Source organism: Penaeus japonicus, unplaced genomic scaffold (assembly GCF_977035675.1).
Source record: "Penaeus japonicus unplaced genomic scaffold, GWHDUDI00000001_assembly GWHDUDI00000026, whole genome shotgun sequence".
Taxonomy (NCBI): Eukaryota; Metazoa; Arthropoda; class Malacostraca; order Decapoda; family Penaeidae; genus Penaeus; species Penaeus japonicus.
In genome coordinates, this window is record NW_028234428.1 from 5,438,840 (window position 1) to 5,448,010 (window position 9,171).

Genomic DNA, 9,171 nt, shown 5'->3' on the forward strand with positions numbered 1-9,171 from the left:
AGAGAGAGAGAGGAGAGAGAAACAGACAGAGAGAGAGAGAGAGAGAGAGAGAGAGAGAGAGAGAGAGAGAGAGAGAGAGAGAGAGAGAGAGAGAGAGAGAGAGAGAGAGAGAGAGAGAGAGAGAGAGAGAGAAGACCAAAACAAAGCCAAGAATACCAACGCCTCGATTACCAAGAACCAAAACAAAGAGTAGGATTAAAAATAGTCCTGCAAAGCCCGCGGCCTTGTCCTTGTACCTTCTTGTGTCGCGCCGGTGACCCCGTGAAGGCTGGGTGGCTCCTTGGCCCGAGGGTGAGCATCTTGAGTGTGACCTCCATCAAGGCTGACCCCACCGTCGCCGTCGTCTCCTCCTTCTCCTGCTGCTGCTGCTCCGCCTTCATCGCCTTCGCCTTCTCCTTCTCCCGCGCCTGCTCCTGCTCCTGCTTCTTCTTGGCCGCGTACTGGCTCTTGGAGGGGGGGCGGGTGAGGACCACCAACGCCATGCCCTTTCGCTCGCTCGCACCTCCTGCTGGTCGGCCTCTGCTGGGTGGGGGGGCTGGGCCGTCTCAGGGGGCTGGGCAGGGGCGCTAGGCAGGGACCTTAATAGGGGCGCTGAGCAGGGAGCTATACACGAACGCTGGACAGGGGATATAGGCAGACGCTGGGCAGGAAGCTGGGCAGGGTTTTTCGGCAGGGGCGCTGGGCAAGCCGGATAGCCTCTTCCAGTATTGGTTGGATTGTTGTCTGTGCTTCTTTCTCCTTCCTCTTCATTCAAGTATTTTTTTTCTTCTCTTTGGTGAATCCTTCTTCGTTTTAAAAATCTTATTTCTTTCCCATTTCCTTGGCTTGATCTCGGTACTCCCCTCGCCTGATTTTTCCTGCGTCCGTATCCCCTTCTTCCTTCCTCTTTCTGCTTTATTCCTTGTTTTTTTTTCTTCTCACCTTTCGTCGACTCTCCCTCCTCCTCCTCTTCTTCTCTCCCCTCTCCTCTTCCTCGCGACCTAATCCTCTCTTCTACCTTGCCTCCTCTCCCCTCTTCCGGGACACGGACGTATCCCCGAATCGACAGGGAACATTTTAGTCCCGTCGCCCCCTCAAGACGCGCTTGAGGAAACTTCTGGATGAATCCTTGTTGCAACTCTTCCTCGCTTACGACATGGCTAGAGCAGCACAGGGCAATTGGCCGTATATTTTTTTCTGAAGAATTTTCTTATTTTTCCTTCATTATCACTTATTCATTTATCTATATTTTTTTTTTAAATAATGATCTTAAGTCGATTTTCTTTTAAGTATCTATTTTCTTTTATTTGATCGTGGTCATTTTTAATGTTAGTGTTTTCACTGTACTATCCTGTGATGAATAAATGACATTAGAGAAGTGAAAAGGATAATGCATTTCACTGGTCATGCTCAGTACTCACTGTTAGAAAAGGGAAGATTATTTCAAGATTCTTTCACTTGGGAAGTTAAGACGAAAGACACGCATCCCTTGGAATTTTGAGAATAATCTAAGGTAAAAAAAGTACAGCACTAATGATCTTATTTTTCAGTGATAAAGTCTTAGCTAAAGCCTGTAGACTTAAAACCACATGTTCTACGTGAAAGGAATATTGTGAAGGTTGTCAAAAGCCTTATTCATTCCGAATACTTTCAGTTGTTATATAACTATACTTGAATTTTCTTGAAAAGGGTCGAACATACATACCTCTTTTCAACCACTTTAGGAAGAATGTAAAAGAAAAATCTCTCTAAGTATCTTAGTTTTTTTTTTTTCTCTCTCTCTCCTCTCTGTCTCCCTTCCTTACCCCCTCCCCTCTCTCTATTGCTCTCTCTTTTGGCTTCTTTTCTTTGTCCCTCCCTTGGCCCTCCTCTTTCTCTCTCTCACTCTTTCGCTTTCCCTGTCTCTTCACTTTCCCTTCTATCTGTTTCTTCAAATCTCTCTCTCTCTCTCTTCACTTTCCTTTCTATCTTTTTCTTCCAATTTCTCTTTCTATCTTTACTTTCCTTTTTATCTTTTTCTTCCAATCTCTCTTTCTCTTTACTTTCACGTCTATCTCTTTCGTCCAATCTCTCTCTCTCTCTTTACTTTCCTTTCTATCTTTTTCTTCCAATCTCTCTCTCTATATTTACTTTCCCTTCTATCTCTTTCTTCCAATCTCTCTCTCTCTCTCTCTCTCTCTCTCTCTCTCTCTCTCTCTCTCTCTCTCTCTCTCTCTCTCTCTCTCTCTCTCTCTCTCTCTCTCTCTCTCTCTCTCTCCCCAGCCCCCTCTTCTCCTTCTCCTTCGCTTGGCATCACGGGACCTAAAAGGCAGTGGCTCAAGGCAGTCCAAGGGTCTTCTGCTTGATGAGGCTCATTGGGTAAGCGGCGACTGAAGCTCTTCCTCGTTTATCATTCGTTTATCTATTTCCTTTCCTTCGTTTTTTTTCTCTCTAAATCCATTGCCTTTATTTACTTAGCATGTTTTCTCTCTCTCTTTTTTTAAGAGCAAAATTTGCAGTTGAAGACTCTAGGCTGCTTCAGAATTAAAGCTATCACTTTTTTTTTTTAGGATTAACGAGTATGTAAATACCTGCTTCTATCAAACTTGTGTAACTTTCGGAAATAATGGATAACGCACACGCTCACAATAATATTGACATATACTTAATTACATATCCTCAAGTATTTTTGCTTTTTGTACGCGTGATGTAATCAAAAATCTATTTTGGTCTCAGTATCTGCCATCTTCCACGATATATTTACAGCATAATGCGTTTAATGCAGTGCAATTTTAACCCTTTAAACTGCGGCATCGCTTACGTGCTGTTTCGTTCCGTCTGGTGTTGCGTGGTGGAGGGCGGTCTACTTCTGCCAGCGAGGGAGAAATAACTCCGGGTTCTTTAATCAGTCTTAAGCTAATGTCAAAGGATATAAAAAAAGTCCTTTAAGATGCCACTTGGGAGGCAGGTTTTGGCCTTGACGAATCGAAGCGTGCTTTTTATGCTACGGTGCCATGATAGTATGAATATCTTCTTGATAAAGGATCTATCTTTTGACGGTGCGTAACCCGGAATTATAGACGGTGAGGTTGCGATAGAGGGCGCTGCTTGCTGCTTTGCTGAACATAAAGAACTCTTAGCTATTCCTTTGCAAACAATATTTCACGCGCTAGACTTTCCATTATCGATACTTGAAAATGACTAATGAAGTTTGGATTTAATTATACCCATCGTGGATAATTCCCGATGTCCGTGTGCCAGAGGATAGTGTGTTTCCAATATGGCGGCGACAATTTGCATAATATCACCATATTTACGACACTAAATTATTTGAATAATTCAATTATGCATATTTATATAACGTGAGATACGCTCTATTTCATGTTGATGGGATAGAGGCTAATATTGCATTTGATATGAGCGATTTCATGCAGACGGGATGGTTAAGAACATAATGCTAAGAGATGTAGAGGTAAGTGAAAGGCGGGGAATAAAAAGGAAAACATAAGGAAGAAGATGGGACGTGAGGGATTCATGACGAACAAGTTGAAAACAAAACGCAAGAAAACACACGAGTATGCATGCTCTGATGAAGCAGTAAAGCAAAAAGGCCTTCGGTATATTCGTGTGTTTTCCTGTTTTGTATTCATGATGGGACGAAAAGAAAGAGCCTGAAAGAACCGACTAAAATCGTCCTCTGTTTATGAATTTATATGCTGAAAAACTGCCGAATTCTGCAACCGCTAGAAAACTGGTTTGATTCTTACTTGCGGTATCTCACGTGCGTAAATTAATGGCGAAACCGCTTACAAACTGCTGTACTATCCAGCGGTACTTTTCTGTCTATCGGTGCTAGATTTTGGACAAATACCGCTAGAAATATCGGCCGTTGTTTTGCAAGTGGTGCAAACAAACTCACACACATACTCCACTCAGACAAACACATATAGCCAACCCCATACCATATACTCTAACATAGATACACAAGCACATGCACACACACACACACACACACACACACACAAAGACAAATCCCCTATCCCCTGCACAAACATACCCACTCTCCACACACCCTCATTCTCTGTCTCTCTCTGTCTGTCTCTCTCTCTCTCTCTCTCTCTGTCTCGCTCTCTCTCTCTCTCTCTCTCTCCCTCCCTCTCTCTCGTTCTCTCTCTCTCTCTCTCTCTCTCTCTCTCTCTCTCTCTCTCTCTCTCTTTCTCTCTCTCACACACACATAAGGAAGCTACCCCGACACATCCTGAAATTCCCAGAATCTTTATGACATTCCGAAGACTCTTAGCGAAAACTTGTTCATTCCTAACAGGCAAGAAGGGTGGCGTGAAAGCGTGTTAATGAGTAATAAAAGCGCGGACGCAAACGCTGCAAATTGCTGTTGAAGGATGCAAGATGAGGTAAGGATGGAGGAGAGATGAATGAAGAAATAAGTGAAGTAGGACGTTTCAGGTGGCGAGAGGACGAGATTAAGAAGAAAGAATATGTGAAGGAAGGTATGGAGGAGAGAGAGATGGAAGGAGGAAGAGGAGGAAGAAGAGAGGGTTATGGAGAGGGAGGAGGAGAAGAAGAAGGGTATTGAGGAGGAGGAGGAGGAAACATGAAAAGCAAAATACAAACAAACAAACAAAAAAATCAACGAAATTTAGAGAGAAGTCATACGAAAAGTGAAGGATGAGTATTATTAAGAGAGAGAGAGAGACAGAGACAGAGAGAGAGAGAGAGAGAAAGAGAGAGAAAAAGAAAGAGAGAGCGAGAGAGAGAGAGGAGAGGAGAGGAGAGGAGAGGAGAGGAGAGGAGAGCGGAGGGAAGGAGAGGAGAGGAGAGGAAACAAATTTGGGGAGAAGAGAGAAGAGAAAAGAAGAGCAAAGAGTTGAAGAGAGAGTAAGAGAAAGAGAGGTAATAGGAGAGATGAAGAGAGAAAAGAGAAGAGAAAAGAGAGAAAGAAGAAGAAGAAAGAAAGAGAAACAGAAAAATAAAGAGACAGAAAACAATAAGAGAGAAGAGAAGAAAACCAGACAGCGACAGAGAACAAGTGACAGACCCAAGAGAGAGAGAGAGAGCGAGTGAGAGGGAAAGAGGGGGGGGAGAGGAGAGAGAAAGATCTGGCGCACTTCATTCCCTTTAATGCCTTGCCCGCCTCCGCTACCTTAATATACTGGACCATTCCGGTATATGATTTTTTTTTCGCAGGTATGCTATCGAAGTCTATTCCGTCTCCGTAATCAGACTGCCTTTCGCTCACCGTGTTGTTCTAATCGCATTACGACAACCGACTCTGTTGGCTTTGATCTCAGGCACTCCAGTCCTGTCAAGTCGTGTTTCTTATTCAACAATCAATTCAATAACGTTGGAATTATTAATACATGGGGTTTTGTATCAGTCTTAGCATTGGTGTTTTATCTGTTTCATTTCATTTTATCTATTTCATTGTTAGGCGTCCATGATATGAATTCTTACATCTTTTTATAACAGTACATGGAGTTCGTATTTATATTCATTATTGGTACGTATTCATTTGGTATTGCCATTTATGCATTGCATTCATTATAATATTTTTTTTCAATACGTTTCAAAAAAAAAAAAAAAATATATATATATATATATAATTATAATAATAAATAATTTTTTAGGTGTCCATGTCGGCGTTGGCTTACGCAGCTACGCAAGGCTTAAGTTATCATACCTCTCTCTTTCGCTCTTCACTGTCGCACGCCCACCATTTCGTCTCGTTTCTCTCTGTATTTACGCCTTTTATCACCCTTCCTCTCCCCTCTTCTTCCCTTCCCCTATCTCTCTTCCTTCTCACTCTCTCTGTTTCCCTCCCTGTTTGCTTTACTTTCTGCCTTTTCCATTGATTTACCTCCCCTTCTCTCCATCTCCTGCTTTCCTCTCCCTTCTCTTTCTTCCCCCACTCTGTCTCCTTCTCTCCTCTTTCCTCTTTTCTCTCCCTTCTCATCCCCTCTATCTTCCCTCCCTTTTCTACTTCCCTTTGAGGAGGAAGAAGAAATAGGGAGATAGAGAGAAGAGGAAGGGAAAAGGGAGAAAAGGGAGATAAGAGGGAGATAGAGAGAAGGGGAAAGGAAGTGACAGAAAAGAGAGAAATAGAGTGAAGGAGAAGGGAAGAGGGAGAAATGAGAGATAATAGAGAGGTAGAGAAACGGGGAAATGGAGGAGGGAGAATAGGGAGATTAGAGAGAAGGCGAATAGAAGTAAGGGAGATAAAGAGGGAGATAGAGAGAAGGGGAAGGGAAGAAGTAGAGAAGAGAGAGATAGAGAGAAGGGGAAGGGGAGAGGGAGAAAAGAGAGATAATAGAGAGAAAGAGAAACGGAGAAATGGAAGAGGGAGAGGAGGGAGATAGAGTGAAGCTGAAGGGAAGTGGAAGAAAAGGGAGAAAGGAGGGAGCTAGAGAGAAGGAGAGGAGAAGAGAGAGAAAAGAGGCAGACAAAGAGAGGGGTGGAGATGGAAGAGAAAAGTGGGAGATAGACGCTGATCTCTCTCTCTCTCTCTATCCCTCCCTTTCTTTCTCTCTCTCTCTTTCTTTCTCTCTCTCTCTCTCTCTCTCTTTCTCTCTCTCTCTCTCTCTCTCTCTCTCTCTCTATCCCTCCCTTTCTTTCTCTCTCTCTCTTTCTTTATTTCTCTTCCTCTTCATCTTCTCTTTCTCTCTCTCCTCTTTCTCCTCTCGCTCTCTCTTCTCTTCTCTTCTCTTTCTCTTTCTCTCTCCTTTACTTTCTTTCTCTTCCTCTTCTCTTTCTCCTCTCTCTCTCTCATTCTCCTCTCTCTCTCTCATTCTCTCTCTCTCTCTCTCTCTCTCTCTCTCTCTCTCTCTCTCTCTCTCTCTCTCTCTCTCTCTCTCTCTCTCTCTCTCTCTCTCTCTCTCTCTCTCTCTCTATCCTTTCGCTCGCTCTGTTCTCACATTCCCCTTATTCTATAGACCCATTCTTATATTTGTTCTTGTTTTCCCGCCTTTTCTCTCGCTCTCTCTTATTCCCCAACATTCTCTTCTGTCTCATCTCCCCTTTTATTCCATCTGTTCTCTTCCTCTATCACTCTTCTCCTGTTGTTGCTGTTATTTTTCATTCTCGTTCTCTCTCTCACGTAATATCTCCTTTCTCTTGCAGTGTGTCTGAACTTATTTTTATTTTTGATTTATTAATATATCTACCTATCTATCTGTCTACTTAGTTGTCTCTACCTATCTATCAAGCCACTTATCTCTCTGATGTCTATCTCTCTTGCTATCTCTTTATCTATCTGTCTTATATCTTTATCTGTCTATTCGTCAATCAATCCATTTCTTGATCAATCTTATCTGTCTATTTCTCTCCTTTACCGCCCACTCGGTTTCTTCTCTTTGCATATTCCGTTACTCATTATCACTTTCTCTCACTTTGGTATAAATCATATGCACTTTGATATCGAGTCATCAAATTATTTCATTCTTTTCTTCTCTCTCTGAGTATTTTGTTCTTTCTTCGCTGTCTTGTTATTCCTTCCATTCTTTTTTGGGGGTCATTAACATTTTTTTTCATCACTTTTTCTTTCTTTCTTTCTTATTTTCTTATATTTTCGTTCTTCACGCTATGAAAGAACTTTTTTTCTTGATAAATTGTGACTCACACATTATATATGTTTTTGCTCATGTTTTTGCTCATGTAAGTTCTGGCAAATAAATTGAAATAAAGAGCGACTAGAATGATAGTTAATGAAAATAGGAAAATAAGAAAATAACAATGATAATGATGGTACTGATGATAATGATAATAATTGTAATACCTATCTAGCAGTGATAATAATAATAATAATAATGATAATAATAATAATGATAATAATAATGATGATAATAATAACAATAATAATAACAACAACAACAATGATAATAATAATAATGATAATGATAATAATAATAATAATAACAATTATAATAATAATGATTTAGACTTATAATAATCATGATAATAATAATGGTAATAATGATTACAATGAAAATTATAATAATGGCACTGATAATCATATATGCAATGACAGTAGGAGCAGTAATACTCTTATGATGATAATGATAATGATAATTATAGTAACAACCATAATAATGATAATGATGATAATAATGATAATGACGATAATGGTAATAATAATGATAGTGATAATAAGGTAAATAATGATAATAATAAACCTGAAAATCATAACAATAATAATTATGCCAATAACGATAACAACAAAAACAACATAAAAAAAAAAATAGAAACAAAACAACACTAACACACACACAAAAAAACAAAAACAAATAACAACACCATCGACCAAAAACAAAAACAAAAACAAAAACAAAAACAACGACAACAAAAGAGCATCGCGACGCCACGCCACAGCTCGCTCTTCTCACTCCGAGTTCGCAAGAGAAGAGCTCCGTCGCCCCGCTGTTCCCCTCGCCCGGTCGCCTCCCTCACTGGCCAAGTTACCTGGGCTGAGGCCGGGGGAGTCGAGCGTGAGGGAGAGGAGAGGAGAGAGAGAGTGAGTGAGTGAGCGAGAGAGAGAGTGAGAGCGAGAGCCTTGAAGGGGTGAGGTGAGGGGGAGGCGGGGTCACTGAGGGGTGTGGGGTGAGGCGCGAAGGGGTGGTGGTAAGGGGGGGTGGGTGGGGGTTGGATAGGTGGAGGAGGGATGGGTTGGGGGTTGGGGGGTCGGCGGGGTCGGGGAGGTGGGAAAGAGGGGAGGGAGGGGAGGGAAGGGTGGGTTGGAGAGGGGTTGAGTGAAGGGAGGGTTAGTTGGGGGAGAGAGGGGTCGGGAAGAGGAGGGAGAGAGAGGAGGGAGGGGAGGGAAGGGTGGGTTGAAGAGGGGTGGAGTGAGGGGAGGGTTAGAGGGGGAAGGAGGGATGGGGGGAGAGGGGAAGAGGACTGGAGGAGGGGAGGGTTGGAGGGGGAGGGGGGGGTAGGGAAGGGGACAGGAGGAGAGAGGGACCTTGCATGCAACATTGATGACCCGCTAGCACGCGAGATTAGTCCCTCTGAGCTGCGGTTAAAGGGCAGCTTCTACAATGGCCGGATGTATTTCAACGCCTATTATTAATGTACAAAACCTCCAGGCTTCTTCTTATTTTGATATCATTCCTTTGTTACTGTTGTTTTTTTCCCCCTTTCGTAATCTCAACCTTCTCTTCCTCCTCACACAGACGAAGGAAAATACACATATACATTTCCCCTATT

General features: G+C 42.4%; 1 protein-coding gene across 1 annotated transcript in view; it reads right to left on the bottom strand.

Annotated features, from left to right (window-relative positions):
* LOC122258916 (uncharacterized) overlaps positions 1-8,483 on the bottom strand; it is a 9,322-nt gene extending 839 nt beyond the window's left edge. Inside the window, exons 1-2 of the mRNA XM_043025197.2 lie at positions 8,355-8,483; positions 237-1,330 (exon numbers count right to left, since the gene is read on the bottom strand). Of these exons, the coding sequence (XP_042881131.1) occupies positions 237-482 (246 nt within the window). The 5' untranslated portion in view covers positions 483-1,330; positions 8,355-8,483. The remainder of the gene's footprint in view (positions 1-236; positions 1,331-8,354) is intronic.
* Positions 8,484-9,171: the final 688 nt, after the last annotated feature.